This window comes from Mytilus californianus, unplaced genomic scaffold, assembly GCF_021869535.1.
Source record: "Mytilus californianus isolate M0D057914Y unplaced genomic scaffold, xbMytCali1.0.p SCAF_7, whole genome shotgun sequence".
Taxonomy (NCBI): Eukaryota; Metazoa; Mollusca; class Bivalvia; order Mytilida; family Mytilidae; genus Mytilus; species Mytilus californianus.
In genome coordinates, this window is record NW_026262723.1 from 76,410,842 (window position 1) to 76,434,037 (window position 23,196).

At 32.1% G+C, this 23,196-nt stretch overlaps 1 protein-coding gene across 1 annotated transcript; it reads left to right on the forward strand.

Annotated features, from left to right (window-relative positions):
* Positions 1-10,120: 10,120 nt before the first annotated feature.
* LOC127709217 (solute carrier family 15 member 4-like) lies at positions 10,121-21,741 on the forward strand. Its single transcript, XM_052214620.1, has 10 exons — positions 10,121-10,388; positions 11,500-11,598; positions 12,724-12,809; positions 13,490-13,629; positions 14,136-14,305; positions 16,169-16,335; positions 16,818-17,004; positions 17,655-17,855; positions 18,699-18,842; positions 21,225-21,741. The coding sequence occupies exons 1-10, from the start codon at positions 10,163-10,165 to the stop codon at positions 21,470-21,472; spliced, it is 1,668 nt and encodes a 555-aa protein (XP_052070580.1). The 5' UTR covers positions 10,121-10,162; the 3' UTR covers positions 21,473-21,741.
* The last annotated feature ends 1,455 nt before the right edge of the window (positions 21,742-23,196 follow it).

Below are 23,196 nucleotides of genomic sequence, written 5' to 3' on the forward strand. Positions count from 1 at the left end.
TATTCTTTTTTTTTCATCACTGATCATCACTATGTCTAAGGTCAAGGTCTCAAAAAAAAGCAGAAATATGCAGAATAGGGTTTCCAGATAATAAAACTTTGAGGTTTAAATTTAAGGTTATAGTTATTAAGCATGGACCAGAATAAGTCAAGAAAGGAGATTTGGAACCTTTATTAGATTGGAACCAACCTAATTATAATCAGTGGAAGATCCCTATACATTTTGAGAAAACTGTTTCCAAGGTCACAGTCACAGTTACCAAGCAAAGATGAATATATGTTATATGTACAGAAATAGAGTTTCCAACTCTAAGTCTTACATGGGATTGCAACAAAGAATGCAAGTGTGGTCTTATATAATAAAAGGGAGGAGAATTTTATTCATTTTCGAGATCATTGATAGAATGTTCCAGAATAAGACCAACCCTACAACCAACAGCACTTCAGGCAAGCATGCTACCAAGAGATCACATGGACAGAAAGTGATACATGATCAATTGTTAATTGAAAATTCATATTGTACAGTATAAAAGTCACCTAATAAAAAAATGAATTCTGCAACAACTTCAAAAAAGTAGCTAGTGCTCACTGGTATATAAATCTTTATTCTGGAGCTCCTAACCAGTTCACAGACTAATGGAGAGAATGTCATGTTGTGACCCTGACCTTTTATTTTTATACATGTACCCCTGTCAGAAAAAAAGGGTTATATAGTGATGCACATGTCCATCCGTCCGTGTGTAATATAATAGAAGTTCCTTTATTATACTTATTCCAAATGGGAGAAATATTCTACTAATTCCAAATGAAAGAAATATTCTAGAATAATAATATTATTTCCACAAAAATAGAACATTATGAGTTCCTACAGGAATAGAGAGTAAAGAATATTTGTTCATACAGGAACATGTAATATAGCATTGTTTATAACACAGTTTCAAGAGGAACTTCTATTAGGAGGAACAACTATGAGATTGTAGAAAAAACAAAGGATATGGGGTATCCATCCATGACACAAAATCAGTTCATGCTCAGCAAAAAAAAACACAAAAAGCAAAGGAACAGCGCTTTTACTGCTGTTCTTCATCTCAAAGTCAATTCATCTGTCGGTCACAAGTTTGGTTTCAGGATGATAATTTAAAGGACTGCTTGTTGACCAAATCTTTTGAAATTTGTAAAAACCATGTCATGGACCATAAAATAAAGCTCAAAGGTCATATTTGATTTTGGTGGTTTTGACATTTACTGTTCAAGGGCTATGCCTATAGTTAACTTAAAAAGTTGGGTTTCTTTGTTTTCTGAATGACAATGAAATTCCTACTCAACCAAATCTTTGTAAACTTGAACACTATGTGATGGACCATAAAATACATGTCCAGTTCGATTTAAGGCGAAGTGTACGTAATTGCACGCCTCTAGCGGAATTAAGGATAAAAAACGTGCGTCGTTAGTTACGCGGGTTATCTCCCCTACTGCAAGAAAGGAAAAATGGGCACATGAAAGAAAAATGACTTCGTGCGGTCTATCATGAATCAGGTGAGACAGGTGTCTTCTATTCCGTCCGCAATTTTTGGGGAAAGTAAAATCTAAATTTAGAACCATGGTTGAAACTGAAACTACACATGTATGATAAAAATAGAACGTGTTATTTTTTCTTTATCAAATTCCAATTTCGAAGGGATAGCGAAATATGTTTTCTTTTGTTGTGCTTTTGTGTATCATTTAGCAGTAGTATAAGGTAGCGGAAGAAGGGGTAGGGGTGAAGAAAATAAGGTCTACAATGTCCGGGCTTTTTATAACCGACTATACGATATGGATTTTTCTCATTGTTGAAGGCCGTATGGTTGCCTATAATAATTGCTTACATCCACGTCATTTAAGGTAGCTGGGGTGTCTAAATGTTGGACGATAAATTTTTCTTAAACTTCTGTAAAAGACTTCTGGGTCAATGTAATTTCAAATTTCAATATAAAAACTGGGGATCACGGACCTTGTTTTTTTCGTAATAACACATTGAAATTAACGAAATTTGGGTTATTTTATATTGTTAATATAGGGGAAACTTAAGTTTTCCTTATTGCGGAAACATTAAACGATAGAATTGGCTAAAATTCGATGAGAAAATTGCTTTTCATTAATAACTCCGAAATATCAAATAAAAATAGGGGGTCACGGACCTTATTTTCTTGAAAAAATCCCCAAAAATTTTAAATATACTTTACGACACTTAATTTTTTGATAGTTCAATCTTTAAATTTCAAGTTTTAGGTATTTTGTTGTATATTAAATGATATTTGGTAAAATATTTTTAAAACAAAAAAGTATTTTTGCAACATGATCAGAACGGACGCTCAGAAAAAGACACCGGCCGATCTACCTTAAACTGTGGCAGATAGTTGTCTCATTTGAGTCCAAATAACACAGAAATTAACAACTATAGGTCACCGTACGGCCTTCAACAATGATCAAAGCCCATAGTCAGCTATAAATACAAGCATTTCAAAAAAGATGTGGAACCCTGTCTAATTAAGAAAAGATGGAGTTAAAGTCTATACCGTAACTTTCTTTCACTTGCAGTATATTTATTTGCCAATTTGCTTTTTTTTTGGCAGCAGAAATATCCGTAAAAATACTCAGTTTATTTCCTTATCAATTGATTACGCTTGAGCATTTGCAATAATTAGGAAAATGGGTTATAAATAATTCGTAAATATAAATCAACATGTAGACATCTTATACGTTCAGGTATTTCACATCTAATATTTTATGGTAATATTCTTTACAAAGCACAAAAATGTCGGCATTCACCTCAAAAGCTAACCAAATCTTTAAACAGACTTATTCGGAAAGGATATAGTTACGATACTGTTGTCAGGTCATTAAGGATTGCATATTTTGGTATTAATATTGATTCACTCATAGGGTCTTTGCATCGGAAATAAACACTATTATTCTAAAACCAGTTGTTGGCATGATACGGGTTATGTTCTTCTCATATTTTTTATGATTGTATGATACTAAACCCCTAACGGGAGGGATTGTACTTGATTTTCATATGATGAAGACATAATCTTTCAATCAGTTTAATTGAGGTCTGGAGCTGGCATGTCAATAACTGCTAGTAGTCCTTTGTTAATTTATGTATCATTGTCTTTTTGTTTAGTTTCTTTTGTTACCTATTCTGACATCGGACTCGGGCTTCTTTCAAACTGAGTTATACTGTGCGTATTGCTATGTGTTGTTTCTTTATTCTACATTGGCTAGAGGTATAGGGGAGGGTTGAGATCTCACAAAACATGTTTAACCCCGCCGCATTTTTGCGCCTGTCCCAAGTCAGGAGCCTCTGGCCTTTGTTATTCTTGTATATTTTTTTAATTTTAGTTCATTTATATGTTTTGGAGTTTAGTGTGACGTCCATTTTCACTGAACTAGTACACAATTTTATTTAGGGGCCAGCTGAGGACCACCTCCGGGTGCGGGATTTTTCTCGCTGCGTTGAAGACCCATTGGTGGCCTTCGGCTGTTGTCTGCTCTTTGGTCGGGTTGTTTTCTCTTTGACATATTCCCCATTTCCATTCTCAATTTTATACACACTCACGATTTTGTTTCGACACTGTACGGTATAATAGCGTTATAGAGTTATATCTAGTAGAAATTGTGATGACGTTACAGTAGACATCAATAACGTCGCCGAATGTTTATTATTCTTTCCGCTAAAAATCAAACTTCCACAGGATATAGCTTGAAAACTAGCACGGTTTCTAAGGACTTTCTTTGCACCTTTCATTTTATTGTCTGATGTATTTTTACAAGCAGAATCCACATGTAAAATTAAAAAAAATTCTGTGGAGTAGTTAATTACGTACACTTCGCCTTAAGGTGGTTTTGACATTTACATTTCAAGACTTTATCCCTTAGTTACCTTACAAGTTGTGTTTCTTTGGTTTTGTGATGATAATGAAAATACCACTTGACCAAATCTTTTGACAGTTGGATACAATGTTATGGACAATAAAATACAGGTCAAGTTCAATTTTGGTGGTTTTGATATTTACCTTCAAGAGTTATTTCCCTTAGTTACCTTTAAATTTTGATTGAGGTTTTTTTTTTTTGGTTCCTAGGTGATAATAAAACTACTGTTTAAAAATATCTTGTTATCATTTAACACAATACTATGAAACATAAAATACATGTATTGTTCAATTTGAATTTTGACTTTGGCATTTAAAGAGGTTCTTGTAGTGGGGGTATCTGTGATCACAAGATCCACTTTATCTAAATATTAAATAGGATTCAATATAAAAATAAGAAGATGTGGTATGAGCCAACTATCCACCAGAGTTCAAATAAGTGGATATATTAAGCAATTATAGGTCACCGTACGGCCTTCAACGATGAAAAAAAACCATATACTGACCTGTACAATCGGCTGAAAAGGTCTGAAATGTGCCCTCCGTATAGAAAAAAGATTTAATTGAAAGAAATGATCTGAATAACTTTTATACGTACAAGTTTTTAATATCATATGTCATATGACCTTAAAGGGGCATTAGCTACGAGATATAAAACAAAATAAAATATGATTTTTTTTTGGTTCAATCATTAATGAAAGTGAAATAGTGAAATAATAATTCGCTTTTAGCAGCCAGTTTAGGTCAATTTTGTCAAAATAAGCTAAGAAACATCGCTGATGAATTATTCACTTGCAAGTGAATAATTCGACCTCATTGAATCCGTATTCATGTGACCTTCAGTTAAACCCATTAGCTAGAGGTTGGTTACGCACGCATGTATTAGTCGTGTTCAGCCATTATAAGGAAAAGAATGTCAACATTGAAAGTGAAACAAGGATGAACCATTTCGTTGACTCATTCGATCCACAATAATCATTCTTATACAGGTAAAACGATGATTTATTCATTTTTTTAACTTATAACATGGAATCAAACAGTATTTGGAAAGGCCAACTGCACGAGGTCACTATCTATTTATATTTATGTTTATGTTTATATCGGGTTATGTGACCGTCGGCAGTCTTTGGAGGTCATCTCGATGGTTAAATAGATGGCGTCTAGACTAAAATACACACGAAATACAGATATATATTATTGAGTCCGTGCATTGTTAATTGTTTATTTCAGACTTATTGTAATTTGGATATATGTTTTAGTAAGTTATAAATCAAATATGAGAATTTGAGTCAAATCGGTGAACATGAATTTGACAGCTAATGCCCCTTTAACCATGGACCCTCACAGTATAATTAATCAGGGTTCATAAACACCCCATCTGGTCTAGTTTTGGACAATGGGTGCGAAACTCCCACTTTTTTGGTGCTTACAAAAATCATGTGGGTGGTCTGACGGATGTGCATACGGGTAAAGAATTACATTAATTATGGTAATATCTAAAAAATGGGAACAAAAGTAGCATTTCAATTAAAAAAGATATTTCAAAAACTCAGAGTGTGTGTAGTATCAATTTCTACTTCTGTTTTAAAGAAGTAGGTTCGAGATGACCACAATTCGGCCACTATTTTCAGCTAAAATTTCAAATATCATAATCAAATTATTGATCATATGAATAAAGCTGATGTGGAGTTAATTAAACCAGTGAGATAGCAACTCAACGACACAAGTAACCAAAATATATCTAACGGTCAACAGAGAGATGTTTATACAAAATGCCATTGCTATTTCTAGATTTTGTTCCCAAGATAAATGAACAGAAACTTTCTTGGTCTTTTCGAAACTAGTTAGAATAGTTAAACAATCCTAAAGGTGGTTTGGATGCCTTAATCAATGAAAAAAAAACTGTTTTGAAAAATGTACTTAAAAAAGTCAAGCAGAAATGATTAACCGGCGGAATTAATTTCTATATTTGAATGAAATGAAACATATTACAATGTCAAAAAAAAAATTCATTCGGATTAAAAAGATTACTAAGTAAATATGGGGAACTCGTGAATGCCAATACGTGATGAACATTTGTTGAAAGAATACTAAATGCATATCCCTGAAATAAAAAAGTTAAAAACAGCAACAAGAAACTATGATAATAATGGCATATATATTAGGGCCTAAAATTCCATAACGCAAGATAGATTTAGCATTAGCTTAAAAAAAAAGGTTCGTTGTATAGGGGCGGGCAATTGTTCAAACACACTTTCAAAAGTTTGGGGCAAAAACATAGCCCCCAACTTTTTAGCAAACAAAAAAATAATATGGAATATAAATAAAAGAGGATACTGACCAACTTATAGACTATTATACTATAGGGAAACATTTTACAGAAAAGAGAATAAATGGCAAGCAAACAAAATAAAGAAAATGAAAAAAAATGAAAAAAAATATAAAGAATAGAGAATCCTGGGGCTTAAATATAAAGAAAAGAGAATAGTTGGCGAAATAAATAAAGAAGAAAGAAAAATGGCCTAAATTTGTTTTAAATACAGAAATAAAGACCCCTAGCTCCCAACCTTCTTAATTTTTATACTCTATGTAGTGTACCAGACCGAAATACTTAGTTAATTTATTGAAAAACTATAGATTAAATCCTGGGCAATTCTATTTCGGGAAATCATAACTGAAAAACCTTTATTTTTTTTTATTATTATGCTTGTAATAAAACTAGTCAATTTTCACCTCAGAATTTTGTTTTGAAACGCTACTTCTACTGGTTTTCAGTTTACTTTTTGTGCTAAGTACATAAGGAAACAGTTTGTTTACGGAGTCATGTGACTTCAATGTTTTCATAAGTCATGTGTCGATAATTGTGACTTAATACGATACAGACTTTATTCAATACCATCTACCCCCGCAAAAAATGTAAAAAGGTAACGTCACATTACAAACAATTTTTGATGATTCAAATTCAAAACCTAAAAGGGGACACTGACAATTAACATGTTTAATTCGAGACGTAACTACACATTAAGTTTTGTATAGAAGTCAAGGAAAACAAAGTTGAAAATATCAAGGTACAGAGCAATTGAATTTTAGTGTGGACACAATTATTTTAAATTTTATGAAAAATAATTTTCTAAACATATTTATAAGCATAAGAAATAAAAGGACTATAACCATTTGAATAAATAACTAAACGAAAATATAGTCGATGGCCGAAAAGTGGTAAAATGTTGGCGGTAATTTTAAAATTGAAAAGATTTGTTAGCAGAAAATTGGAGTTAGACAAAAAAAAAAAACAAATAAAAAATTTGAGAATCTACAATATGATCAGATTATCATTTAATGGACAACTTATTTTTTTATTCCGAATCTATTATATGCCCATTCTTGTAATGATGCATAGAAAAACGGGATTTAATATATGTTTAGATTCGACTCTTACAAATATTTTAAAGTTGCGGCGTTTCGACTTTGTTTCGGTAACCTGCTCCATAACGTAGAATGAGAATAGAAGTTTATTCTAGGATTCCAAGATATTCTGAGTTGAACGGTTGAACATATACAAAATTGATAACTGAAATGATTTCAGTTTCCAAGCAAGACATTTTCTTTTCTGAGCAATATACATGTACGTACATCGTTTTAAATTTGATCAGATACTTGAAAGAAAATATTTGAGAAGAAAGATCAAGTTAATAAAGAAACGAGGCTTATAACTTTTAAAATATTTTGACGCGGTTCGTCTACATACGAGTCTTCTGAGACACGGGCACTCGTCTCTGAAAAATATACCGGGTATATCTATGTATATAGGTAATTTTTCTAAGACTAGTGCTTGTCACCAGAGGCACTTGAAAGAGCCAAATCTATCACGGAGCTAAAAGCATCGAAACTCAAATTGTAGTAATATGTTTTGACAAGGCTATTTATGCCAGGGAATAAAAAGTGTTACGAATAAATATTGAAACATTGTATCATATTCTGCTTAGGTTAAACCGATAGAATATTATTAGATAAATTTACGATCAACATCACGAATCACGTGAGTTTGGCAGTAAAAATGTTTCCTTCTAGTTTTACTTATACGTACTTATACGAGGGGTGTGGCATAATATGCAGAATGTTAGTGGTACAGAGTTCCATCCTAGATCTTAAACATTTGCAATCTGATTTAAATACAGATCCTGTGTTCAAGCTTTGCGCATGCGGCAAAGCAAAGCTTGGACACCAGATCTGTGATTTAATCAGATTGAAACATTTGTAAATAATCAAGTGTTGTGGCCAGCGACGTTGTACGGCCATCTATGTGTGTTGACGTTGTACGTCCATCTATTTGTGATCGTTAATCTATTTGATTTTCTTTTTAGTGTATTCAAGTGTCCAGCGGTATCAAAATTTCCACATTTTGTATATAATACAGTAATAGAGAATTATTCCCTAGCAAATAATATTTCGCATTAGAAACCATTTAGAAAAAAATTTTTATTACTTACTTATTATCCTTTTACGTTTTTTGTACAGTATACATGTTATAATCCATTTCAATATAATATAAGGAGATGTGATATGATTGACAATGAGACAACTATTCACCAGAGAACAAATGACGTAAATATTAGCAACTTTAGGTCGCCGTTTTCAGTTCTTTTGTAACTGATTTATTTTGTTTGAGTTGATGATTTTACATTGCATTTGTATTTTGTTTTTAATTCAGTTTATTGAAGTATGATAAGGAAAGGTGAAGGCATTACATAATAGTAACCAGTTGATTGAGACATCTTTAGAAAAATCAAAATACCTCAATATGTCAAGTAAGTTTGTGTGGAAGTGTTATTGTTTGATTGCTTTTTAGTTTCAGTTAAGCAATAAATAGCTTGATTGATTGGTGTTTAACGCTACTTTCATCACTATTGGCTATTTCGTGAAGGTCAGTTTTTATTGGAGAGAACCACCGACCTTTTGCAGGAAAACTGACAGAGATAGAAATCTGCCGCGTGCGGGTTTTATAACTCACAACCCCAGTGTTGACAGGCTAGTGATACAGTAGTTTAACTAACTACTTAGACTACTCGGTCCACCGAGGCTCCCTATTAATGTGTCTATCAAAATTTTAAAAAAATATATTCTTTTAAAAATATAATTATGAGGCAGTGATACAATGTTTTGACGACAATTATAAAACTGGAGCCTCCTGACATCTATGCCTACTATAAGTATTATCTGAATACAAGTAGAGTAAACCTGCCTTCTCAGTCAAGGCTGTATCACTGGATATCAATTCTAATTATAAAAACCCTTTTGACGATTCTTGTTAAGGATAATATGTCTTTAGTGAACATAATGTCCTTTGTGAAATCTACTTTCTGCTGTTGTGGCAACATTTGATATAGGATAGGGATTATTTTTTTTAAGTTACAATTGCCATATTAGTTGGACGGTGGCAGTCATCTAACAAAGGGCTCAATAAAAGAAATATTACCATAACTGTTGATCCTTAGTGAGAGTAACGGTAGGATATAACATGAACAGAAGATCGGTCCTTAATACGAACCAAAATGTCCATTTCACTCTCTTTCTGTAATTTGAAACACTTCATGTTTAGCGTATACAATTCATGAATGAACTGATATACACTTTGTCTAGATACAGATAATGCATGAACTGATCTATTCAACTTTCATTGATGTATTTATGTTCCTTTCTGCAATACATTTGAGGCAGGGGGTGGGGGTGGGCTTAATTGCTATCTTTTGCGTAAAAAATTCTACTCGGAAGTGACTGCGTATTTATACATCCCGCACAGCCAAACAGGTCTCCTCTGTCGAGGCATTGTTCGGATAAACTATATCATACAGAATGCTATCTAGCAAATTACATTTGTGAAACAATACTCTTTGACAAATGCTGCTAAAATAATATAATAGTAGCTGGAAAACTAAAAGCAAAAACAATTTTAAAGGATCTTTGAATGTAAAAATTGGTCTACACATTGTAGTTAAAGTGTGCGTTTTTGATCTTGCCGATACTGATAACTATCTATAAAAGAAAGAATTTTATGATAAAGGTAACAAATCAAATCAAATAACTACTATATATGATAAGACAACAATTTAGTACTGTTAACTGTGTTATCAGTTTTGTTGACACCCTTACGTACCTCGTATTCGGGTAGCAATACACTGACGATATCTTTTATCAGGTAACCATCCACCTGAGAACTCGGATGAAAAAACTCCATTAATTGGCGTTGACAGTATGGAGAAATCAGACATGAACGGCTTGGAAAATCAGGAAATTCCTGATTCAAAAAAGAAAAAGGGAATGACAAAAAATAAGTTGTTGGTTGTAGTCTGCATTCTTATGTGTGAATTGTGTGAGAGGCTAACTTACTACAGCTGTGTTGCTAATCTTGTTTTGTACTGTACATCCAAGTTGGAGTTACCCACCAGCACTGCTACAACGGTCAGTCTCATTTTCTCAGGTAAGAATGGGCATTATGAAATTTATAATAGTTTTTTCTCAATTGCTGTTTGAAGAAAAAAAAGGAAAATAATTTTACTTAGAATAAAAAAACTACCAGTAGATATGACAACATACTTGTTTTTCATTAATGGATTTGACATTAATTAGGTTAGAGCCATCTTTTCATATTGTGTCTAGAAGGAAGTTACATGTTATCAGCGCCTCTTGTCTATCCGAAGTTTATTTACATGCACATAAAGGTAGCAACTGAAAAATCTCTTTTTGAATACAAGTTAGATATGGAAATATTTAAGTGTAAATTGTTTACACTTGATATCATAGGTTTAAACGTCTTTTGAAAGACTATAAGGAGGAAAATAACATACCGTTGCTGGATATTTTGGACTGTTATTGATGTTTTGTTTTTGTTTGTTTATCTAGATTTTTTTCGGGTTTGTTTTTGTTTTGTTCATTCATTGATGCCAATTGATAAAAAAAACTTTTATTATATATATAATATTAGGAGTGGAAAAAACAAATTTAAAACACTTTTTTTAGCAATCATATTTTGAAAAAAATCTTAAAGACTTTCTTGCGCTATACTGAATGTATATGAGTTTATAGTCGCCAAGGCAGTATACAATACCACAGTATACTTGAAAGTTCTATTTAACTGCATACAAAATCGTCAAATCTGACATTAAGAAATGCAGGTGTTTAACTACATCCATAGGCCTTACCAAGTAGTTAAGTTAAGACACTTAAAACTACTTCTTCTTGTGTGTGTTTTTTTCCCCACCATTATATTTGAACGATCGGTCCATTCAAGCTAAAACTGTTGCTGCAAAGGAGTTAATCACATATGATTTCCGTGCATATAGCGCCTTTTCTAGAGTTACCTTCATGCTCTTGACCAAAAGTAAGGAAAGCCATAAATTTAAAACTTTGTACAGCCTAAAGACCGAAAGTGCCTAGACAAATTAGGCAAAACCTTCAATGGTCAACTTCGCATGAAGTAGTTGCAACCTTAGTATTTGCTCAATTACAATATCGTATGCACTAGTAATTTCAGTCAGTTTTTGAAGAGTAACAAGGGAAATGAAGTATAAGACCATTAATATGTATTACAGGAACGGTGTTTATAATACCAGTTTTTGGAGGATATATAGCAGACACCATAGCAGGAAAATACAATACCATTCTTGGTGCTGGACTCATTTACTTGTTGGGTAAGCAATGACCAAACTAAGATTTACAGCTTTGTATCATACAAATAACTTTTACAGTTTAGTGTAGCTGCGTTTGCTGATTTGCAAAGCTTGCATAAAACAAACCTCTCTGATTATGTTGTTTAACTTTGTAGTAAGAATACATTACTTTTAGATTATTCCCTAGCATGATTATTAAGAAAACATTTAAAACATTTATTATATGACTCAACGAATCGAAAACGATTGCTATATTCCTGAATGTACAAGTACTTAGAAACTAGATTTATCTGTATCCACGTTAATTAACAACAATACTCCACTAGAATGACTTAGATACAGATTGCACATGTCTGAAAAACTAGGATAAGCATCAAATTTTCAACAGTATGGAAGTGATGCTCCTGATTGGTACATGTATAAATTTACCAAGTTTAATATCATCAAACGTCCAACAATATATCAGTGATATTCCCGACTTTGGTACATCTATCAAGAAACTAGATGTAACACTATTAAACCTCCAACAGTATGACCATGATACTACCGACTTGGCACAGGTATAACTAAACATGGTTTATCTGCATCAAATCACCAACAGTATGTCTGTGACACTCCTGACTTAGCAAAGGTGCCCATTAATATTGTTTATCTGCATCGAATCCCTACAATATTACTGTGATACCCTTGAAAAAGAGAGGCTAATGATACCAAAGGGACATTCAAACTCAAGTCGAAAACGAACTGACAACTCCATGACAAACAAAGGAAAAACCACCAAAAGGGAAAAAGACACAACAGTACACAAAACACAAAATAGAAAACCAAAGACTGAGCAACACAAACTCCACAAAACATGGGTTGATCTAAGGTGCTCCATGGAAACGGTCAAACCCTTAAAAGTATAAATGTGACACTCCTGACTTGGTATAGGTTCCTAGAAACTAAGCATCAATTCACCAGTAGGATAACTTTTATAACTTTTAATTTTCTGAAAACATGGGAATTATCGAAACAAAATAATTTGCATTTCATATTTTATCTCGTTAGTCTCTCAAAAATGATACAAAGAATAAGCGATTACCCTATTCATCTTTAAACATTTTCAAAAGAAATATGACAAAAAGAAATATTTCTTTGCTTCAGGATTGTTTTTGCTACCAGCTTCGGCAGTTGATTACAGTAAATGGTTTGGGCAGGATAATGAAGGGGCTAGTTATGATATGACTGTAGTATGTTGTCAATACGTTTCTTTTACATATCGTCATACAAAACATATCGAAAACAGTAAAATCTTGCCAAATGGACAATAAGAAACCATAAGTCAGAATAAGACAGACAACACCAGGACCAAAAATAAAACCAAAAACAGAAAGACAATTACAGTCCACAACACCTGGGACTATAATAAATTGATTTGTCCCAGACAACACACACTACAGAAAAACACTAAAAGATAGAGCAAAGCAAATGGTATTAAAATTAAAATAAACTCACTTGGATGGATAGTTGTCTCATTGGCACTCATACCACATCTTCTTATTTATATTATGTGCTCTGTATCATTAGTGGCACCCGTCATGTTGCTAATGACAAAGAAAGATCCAGTGATAAGTCTCATTCGATGAAATCATAAACGAGACAAGGAAGACTAAACTATGGTCTCAACAGATTTCTTTAAATCATTGTAAAGTCGGAAGATATGTCACTGTCAGTGTGCAAATTGATAGTGTCTTTTATCACTGTCCGACAATTCACGCTTTTAACTTTTAGTTAGTATTACGTAAGAGAACATCGACAATTTTCTAATTTAATTAAAAAAATACTCACTGGTTACCGTAAACACAGATTTTATAAAAATTTGCAATGATGAAAACATATGTTATAAAATTTTGTACTTGTGATTTTTCAGGAAACCAGAAAGTCTTTCTTTTTTTCTGGTTTGGTATTTATTGCTCTTGGGACAGGTGGCATAAAAGCAAATGTTGGACCATTCGGAGCTCAGCAGGTGGACGATATGGGACCAGAAGCAGTGCAGTCGTTCTTTAATTGGTAAATGATAAAGTGGTTGTCAATTATTATTTTTTTGCCATTTCGTCCATGTTGTTTATTCCATTGTAATTTCTATAATGTCCTAGTCTTACCTTTGTTACATTGTTACTTAACGCTTAATTAGAAATTTTAATAAGTTGCAAAAGGAGAGCCACAGTAAATTATCTCTTCTATTAATTAAGGTACATTGAACGAGTATCTTTTTGGTAACAATATTATGAACCTCTGAAATTGTTTCGACTCCCCTTGAAATCTGACAAAAAGCGATGATCAACAATAATTTCAACGAGAATTTTCTTATCTTTTTTATAACAATTTAATTGCATTTGTACACATTCTTGACAAATTTTAAATATTAGGAGTGAATAAAGACCATAATAATTGATTTCAAGATACTAACAGATAACTGTATCGTCTTTTTCAGCATCAATATATTACTGCATTGCATGCAACCTTTAAAAAAAAAAGTTTGTAACATATTTTAAACATCTTCTACATTTATGTAGGTTTTACTGGTTTATTAACGCTGGTGCTTTGGTTGCATACTCTGGTGTTGCATATATTCAACAGAACATCAGCTTCGAGATTGGTTTTCTGATCCCATTAGTCAGCATGTTTATTGCTCTTATATTGTTTGTTATTGCCAAAGGTCAATATGTTATCACTCAACCAGGCGGTGAGTTTGTTACTTTGTACAGACAGTAAGAAATCTGGGAACATCAATACCATTGAAACTTAGTTAGTCACTTAGGTTAATTTAATGGACGTTATTTGGACATACAAATTCAACACGAATAAATCTAGAAGGCTAAAATAATAAGTACAATAATCGAAAAAATCTTGATTAAATAAGTTTTGCAATTAGCATAGAACTTTTGTAAGAAATTGCTTCCATTCATATCCATTTTTTTTTTAATCATGTAACAATTTTGTTATCCTTTTGGTGTTTTTAGATTCGTAATTATACTTGATACTCCGATACTTGAGTAAAATGACCAACTTCAAGTTTTAAACTGAATAGCCTATCTGATTCAAATTGTTGGAAAGTAGGAGAAGACAGTAAAAATGATAGAAAGTTCTGTTTTGATCTATCAAGTTTTGCTTTTACAAATACAAAATTATGTGTACTGCTTTTAAAGGCGTAAGAACCAGAGATCTATTAAAAATGAACATGCTAGTAGAATTAGCAGTAAAGGCTTACGAGAGCATTTAGTTTTAAGATTCATTTTTTTTAAATTCGACCACCTTAATGCAACAACAATACTAATAATATAAAAGAAATAGATGAGTTTTCTAAATAATTTGTTTCCTAAAATAACTCTGTGGAATATGGAAAGCATGAAAAAAGTAACACATTTATACTGAACAGCATGGCTAACATTTACATATGCTCCATAACACTAACACATAATAATCAAAATTGTTGCATTGTCATGATATACATATGTGATCTAATTGTGTATGAATGACATGTATTTGTGGAATAATACTACTCGGGGACGCTCGATACCACAGAATTTTGAAAACAAATATGTAAAACACTTGGTAGCATCGTAACCTAAAAGACATACATAGAACAGCTACAGTTTTTAATGTCCTCTTTACTTGATGGGATTGCAATCTGATTTTCTATTATTCTGTAGAAGTTACCGGCTCACTACTACAATTACATAATTCATGGATGCAAACATTAGTCAAACATTTCCATTTGAATCCGGCCAAAACCTGACGCTTTTACTCATATCAAATCTCTTTAATATTATTCAAAAGAAGAAAAATGTACAAGAGTTCCCCTACCTAACTTTATGCGTTTTGTCTGGAAGCATTCACATAAAGGCGAAGTAAAAGTAATTGAGCGATATTTCTGAATTTTATGAAATTTTGTATCGATTTAGGACTTGTTGAACTGCATCGGAACATTGCAAAATGATATACTTAGCATTATACTTCCAGGGATACAATCAATTAAAAATTTGAAACTGATCTGTAAATGTATCGAATATATGAAAAAGCGACGAAAGAAATATCCTAAAAAACATCTATGTCGAATTCCACAAGAATTTAACAACTTTCCGATCTGAGTGAGATAAATTACACAGAGGAAAGTAATCATACCTCTTTGAATAATTAATTAAAGTACGCTCGTTATTCAAATATTTCCTCTTAAATACTAAATGACTTTAAAAAGAGCTTATGTTTCCAAAACATCTAACTAACAAATGTTGATTTGATGTTTTTGTAATGCATATTCAATTTGTTAACATTTATATTAAAAAAAAAAGGTATTATGAAAATGTTGATATTGTATTTTTAATTTTTAAAATCCACTTTTGTTTGGTAGATTCAGGCAATGAAATTAAAAAGAAAACACTTGGTAATATTGTGAAATGAACGTAAAACAAGATTTTGGAACTGAAAATATAGTTTGAAAACGAATTTCCATTAACATTGCGAGGACTTTTTTCGTTTACCCTTCCTAGTAGACTATATCGAAACATGCAGTGACGTTTTGAATTCTGTAAAAGTAATTTCTTAACAGGCAGCATATTACAAGATTCTGTAGGAGTATGTATGGCTACAAAATGTCGAGGATTTGACAAAGCTCGAGGTCCATACAGCAATGATATGGTTGATGGCGTGATTGCAGTGCTGAGAATTCTACCGGTCTTTCTTCTAATAATCATATACTGGGCTATCTACTCTCAGGTATTTCTTGTTTCTGTTATCCGGAGTAATACAGGTTAATCATTCAATAACTCCATTATGGGATATAATTTATATAAGGTCCCAAGGTAACTTGACGTAGAAAATCATAACATAATTACTGAAATATCAGGTTTTGAAATAAACAGTTTGTCTGAATACCCGAAGAACTATATCATTGTCTCAATTAAAATGTATGAAAGTAAGACAAAGGGATATTGGGTTTCGAGGGAAGTCGTTCTTATTGTTACCTTTTACGTAACGATAGTGCTTACAAATGCTATTTATGACTTAATCACCTTCAAAGTTTTTGAAATAGATCTTAACGTATATTCGTTCAACAAAAAGCGCACTTAAACAAGACGAATCGATTTATTAGAGAGTTAAATTACTTATTAAAAATGAATATAAGAATAATGAAACGAATCCAGTGTGTATTTGACTGAAAGGATAGAGTACTAGTTTCTTAAACATTTTTTTTCCAGATGCAATCTTCCTTTTTCCTGCAGAGTGAGCGAATGAATATTTATATTGGCGATGCTAAGATGCCTGCAGCTCTTCTTAATATATTTAATACAATTATAATCTTGATTCTCATACCAATTATGGACAGAGTAGTTTATCCATTCTTAGCAAAAATAAACAGAAGCCCAACACATCTTCAAAGAATAGGTATGTATAAATTGTAGTAAAAATATGTATTTTGTTATTTGATTTAAATGCCACAAATACGTGTACTTACATTCCAAGACGCGTTTCTGTATAATCTATTGAATACGTCAACTGTTTAGAGAGCAGAGGAAAACAATACGGACACACAAACTAAGTGCCAAATCATACCATGACAAGATAACCTTAGTGAGGGAATGTTGCTGTTGATAAAAATTCACAGACTTAACTGTTTTCAGCCGAATTTATCAATCGATTTTGTCAGTTTCAGAGGATGGACAACTTACAAACATTATTATCCCCATTAATTTACAGAGGTAAACACTCATCAAAGTTACTCTTGTAAGTTAGTTGAAATATTTAAATAAAAACATTATCTTTTTTCAGCTTCAGGCATCTTTTAAACGACGTTCAAACAAAATTATCCTCACTGAATGACTAGAACGGCCCCTGATCTTGAACTATTATTTTTGCAGTTTATAAACTATCTTGGAACCTGAGTTCCCTTACGTAATATCACAGAAATGAAAGAATATGCTCATTTGAATTTTGAGCAAAAGATCAAAGGATTTGCTTACAGTACGATTTAAAATGAAAATTGAATTTTGTAATCCATCTTGTAATACATAGTATGTCTTTTTTATTATTTCTAGGCGTTGGATTTATTCTTGCCACGTTATCAGTGGTTGTGGCTGGTATTTTAGAGATTTATCGTAAAAAGAATTTAGCATCTACTGGTGGAGTAACACAAGATCTAGCAGGCGATACTTTCAATGCATCTACTATATCATTCTTTGCTCAAGTTCCAGAATTCGCGCTTGTTGGAGCAAGTGAAGTTTTCACCAGCATTTCAGGTTCGTAGGAAAAAAATTGCAAAAGGGATATAGATATTATAAGGTGGTCAAACCTTTACTAAAATTTATCATACATGTATAGATCAATTGTGGAAATATGATTCTAGTTGCAGGAATTTAATTTAAAAAAGTGGTATTTCGTACCCATCTGTTTACAGTAATATTGTTTATAAAGATAACAAATATAGGGATTGTCCTTCAAATCTATCTCATTACTAAATATACAAATAGTTAAGATAAAAAATGTACCCAAATCTATTTATGAATTTGGCTGCATTATTTATCAAATTAGAGGCAACAGTAGTTTATTGATGTGAAATCTCATAAATACATTCATAACAAACAAATCAAGGTAAAAACAAATCTTGGAAATCGCATTAACTATTCATCTGTGACAAAATTTAAAAAAAATTACGTCCTTAACTAAATCTGTCAGAGGTGTACTAATTGGCATTTTTGTCTGGAAGAATAAGGTTTATTTATTAGTTGAAATTTAGCTATTTGTCCCTTGTCCCTTTTTGCAAAATGTAGTTAATCAATTAATTGATAGTTACAAATGGGAGGAGTTTTCAACCCCCCAAAAAAGAAAAATGTACATATTCTCTTGTTTTTATCATTCGTTCAAAATTTTATTAAGGAGCGTAAACTATAGATAATGAATGAATATTGAGGTATTTATCAATGAGACAGCTTTTAATGACACAAAGGATCAAAATTCATTTGCATCCTGTATGCATCAGAAGATTTAAAGCTATTTAAATAAGATATTTGTATTCCTTGTAATTGAATGTTATCTTATAGACTTTTCAGTGTATATGCAATATTAGTCGTTTTTTCTTGTAGGACTTGAATTTGCATATTCCCAGGCTCCAGACTTTATGCAAGGTGTATGTATGGGATTGTTTCTAATGATGTCAGGATTGGGAAACTATGTATCAGAAGCTATATTGAAGATTGTCAGGGCAGCTACTGGATCCGAACCACCAGGTAAAATAGAAACGATTGGTTCTAAACGGTCGGACAAAAGTTAAAATTAACAATATTGTATTAAAAAAACTATCTAAAGAGAAAGAAAAATGCAAAAAATAGCAGTTCAAGTTTCATGTTTTAAATCAAAATATTACGTTAAATAACTGCTAGTAGTCTTAGATCGGTACTTTTTGTATTTTGTAATTTGTCTTTTTTTATGCTGAGTATCAATTTAATGAGTCAAGCCCTCTCGAACTGACTTTAATAATGTGTTCCTTTGTTAGGTTGTTACACCACTGTCCAATGTTAATCGGAGGGTTTAGCGCTCATAAACATGTCAAACGAGGCTACATTCTTTATGTGCTTGTCCCAAGCAAGGAATGGTTAATTTTGTGCGTGTCCATGTTGTCGTTGGTTGCAGTCGGCCATATTTGTTTTTATTCATTTCTGTAGTATACAGCAGGCCGTTGGTTTTCTTTTTTATATTGTTTAATATTATTTCATACCAGGTCCTTTTAATGCTTACTATACGGTATGTTTTTTGCTTATTTTTTAAGACAGTACATTGACCGTAATATCTCACTTGTCCTTTGGTCACTGGATAGTTGTCTCATGGGCAATCATAAAACACATCCTCATTTTCATATTTTAACAATGGGCTTAATTATTTTTTCAAGAATAGTTCCAAAACACATATAAAGATTCAGACCATAGCTTTATGACAGAAAATGACGAAAATATATCACAACGTTAAAAAAAAAACCAGAAAGTTTAAAATAAATCAAGTGTGAAGGAAGGGTATATAGTTCCTACTCCAATAGTGGTACCCGTCGTGAAACCTGTCAACCGTTAAAATTTTTTTTTAAAAAGTCTTAAAACAAGAAAAGGTGATGGACTGCTGCCACAACAGATGGAATATATCAAGTCATCTGTCTTACAGATATTCAATTATGGTCAATAATTCATGATGGCGTCCGTCAAAAACCCCTGTACCAACGAAGCTTGATCCGATATGCAAGCTATGGAATATCAGATCATCTTTAAGATCAACTATAAAATGAAAAACAAACTATAAAATGAAAAACAAACCATAAATTGTCCTGGTGTTAGTTATAAATAAAAATCAATACATGTTAAAGCTCCAAACAATAGTAATACTGAAAAAGAAATTAGGGATATGATTACATGAGTACACGAACCAAAAGCATTTATATTGACAATTACAAAATCAATTAGGGAATTACTTTAAAAAAAAAAACTTGAGAGAATCTGCCATACACTGGAACCTATGTATGCATCTGCTAGAAAACAAATATATTGTTTGAGGAACAGACAAATCATACTTTGTAAAACAAACACGATGTTTTGATCAAAATGTCGGCTGAAACTGCTATCTCTTTTTTTATTGGCAACATATTTGTAACGTTTGGGAGACAGGTCTTTTACAGACAAAAATCATTCCTATAGAAACCAACTCTTTTCCTAATACTCTTGCGCCTTTTTCGTATATTCCTGTGAGGCAAACTTCATGCAAGGATTTCTCAAGAAGAATGAAATTATTTCAGGCGACAGTAGTTTGCCGATGTTCAAATCTATCAAACGGAATGAAAACAACACTTTATAAATGTATGCGTTCAAAGCGCTTTTCTTGATTTAACTTCAGGAACGCTCAGAGCCGACTATTTGAAAGCTAAGGATGTGTAAGGACCGGAACAGTTGGAGAGCTATATAACCAAAAACGACATAAAAATAATCGCCAAATCAATCTAAGGTGAACTTTGCCTGAGTTGAAACCTTTGTCAAGTGATAAACTAGCTTTATTCTTTAACTTCGCGTTCCGTTATATTTATGATAAACTGTTTCTAAAAAAAATTCTAAACCTCTTATCTTACATCTAGATATTGACAAGGAGGGTTGATTACGAACTTATGAAAAAGATGATTTCTATTTTTCCATTGTGATACTGTGTAAGAACAGTGCGATAGTGTATCCATATCCGAGTTGATGTGATATTCCCTGATAAGCGCTTCCTATCATAATCTTTACAGTAAGCTGTTGATAACAAGAAAATTATTAAAGCTGCCCCTTAAAAGTTTAAAAAAAAGATGCTTTCAGAATTTTGTTGAAAATTGATGAATATCTGTATCACAACGACTTCGGAAATTTCTGACTAGTCGTTGGCACACTCCTATTCTCTTTTCCTCGATTATGAAATCACTGAATGCGACTTATCACTGAGTTTTTTGCTTGCCATTAGTAACTCGATATGTACCACTATTCTCAATTCTATCAAGAGCTTCAAAACCAAAGGGCCTAAACATAGAAATCTTTCGAAAGTCGATTTGTACTTATATTTTAGATGAAAGTATATAAGAATGATTGAGCTTTTTTCTTCTTCAGATTCATGGTTTCCAGATGAAATAAACGAGGGTAAAACAGAATATTTATTCTTCCTGCTTGGAATATTGATGTTTGTTGATTTCGTTATTTTTGTGTTTGTTGCAAAATGTTATAAATACAGAAAAACCCAGGCTGAAAATTATGAAGCATTAACAGTACCTGAAAAACAAGTTCTATCAGAAAAACAGGCACCACCAGGATATGACAATGCTGTATATGCCGATGAAAGTTATTCAACAAAGTTTTAACAAAACAGATTTATTCTTTTATATACGGTTAATATCGGCGATACAAACAACGCATTCAAGTAAATATCATAACGACGAATATTTATAGCAATCGTGAATTTTTACCGCTACGACTGCATCATCATTGCAAGGCTTTGATATTTCTTTTCCATTTATCAATATACATTCTCTGAAAAAAGCCAATACTTATACACATTTTAATGGAAAGTTTTGATAGTTGATTTTTAAATTTCTCTTTAAATGTTTCGTTGAATAAAATTTGAATTGTACTGTTATAGTCAGACAATCAGCATGGCTAGTATACTGAATTATAAGCCTGTTATCTTTGATGAGTGTATTTAATGTATATTTTTTCAAAAAAAAACCTTATATATTGAGACAATCGGTGATTTTTTAATGGATAGACGACAATAATGTATCAACCTTTATTTTTGTCATATCATTAATTGTTTTTGTGTCTAATTCAAATGATCCTTTACTGCATCATATGTCTTTCGTAATCGTATGATTTTTTATTATCCTGACATAATCATTTAAGCTTTAGCCATATTAAAACATCTGTTAATTGATTGGTGAGATATATATATATATATATAACAACTTTTTCCAAAAGACCAAAAAAGTAAAAAAAAGGTATATTTTAACAAAACGCATTTGACTAGCAGGTCGAACAACGGATGTTCTTAAACCCTGCTGACTGCCATTGGCGATTGCCAGATAAACGGATCACCGGATGTAACAAAATGGATCTTAACTACTAATTTAATACCAAACAGAAAACAATAAACAATATATATATATATATATATATATATATATATGACACAATATTGTCAGATCCTCACAAATCTTTCATGATAGATTCCATTTGGAAAATATATCTTTTTAATAAAACAGCTTCATGGTAAAAAGAAAGCGTGGGAAACACATTAAAAAAATTATTCTTTCATGCCATGCTCTATGCTCATTTTAACATGGGTAGGCATTATATTTGTCAACATTTTACACCTCGCTTACGCTCGGTATAAAGATATTGACAAATATAATGCCTACCCATGTTAAAATGCGCATAGATCATGGCATGATAGAATTATCTAGCAAGCAACACCAACACAAATGTTCATTTTGATCTCCGGCGTTGTTTAAAATATAACTGACGTTGCAATTTCAAATAGACGTCAATCACGTGCAGCCCATGTTTTATTCGTATTATAACATGGCTTTGTTTCCAAAGCGAAAGAAGAACGTCATATTAGAACCCATATTTTTTTTTCTCAAGTACATGTAACATTCAGAAACTTTCTTGAACTTTACAAACATAGAAATAATAGGTTAGCTTTCAAGAAATTTGGACGGCAAATATTAATAATTGTATATTTTAAAAAACACATGATAACGCCAGGATAGAAGATGTTTGCTCTTTTGGAGAACGGGGTATCCATTTCAAATTTTAATGTGAGCTCCAATTACCGATGGCAAGGTTTTCAGCATATTTTAATTATTTACTCATATACCTTTTTAACCTTTTATGCGTTATTTTGATATCAAATCTGTAACAGTTACTGTGGGAATTTTCCTGTTATTTTATGAATCTGCAAAAGGAAAAATACAGACGCAATAAAACATCAAGGTACAAAATATGAAAATGGTGTTTTTTTATAAGCACTGATCTTTTGTCAGTACTTTTTATAGGGTTAACAATTTGTCATTTTGTAGTTGCTAGT

Bases quoted from the DNA above. Each gene is read 5' to 3' on its own strand.
- LOC127709217 (XM_052214620.1), top strand. From the start codon at position 10,163: ATGGAGAAATCAGACATGAACGGCTTGGAAAATCAGGAAATTCCTGAT. The intron at 13,630-14,135 runs GTAAATGATAAA...ACATTTATGTAG, and splicing joins GTGCAGTCGTTCTTTAATTG to GTTTTACTGGTTTATTAACG. The intron at 17,856-18,698 runs GTTCGTAGGAAA...TTTTTCTTGTAG, and splicing joins AGTTTTCACCAGCATTTCAG to GACTTGAATTTGCATATTCC.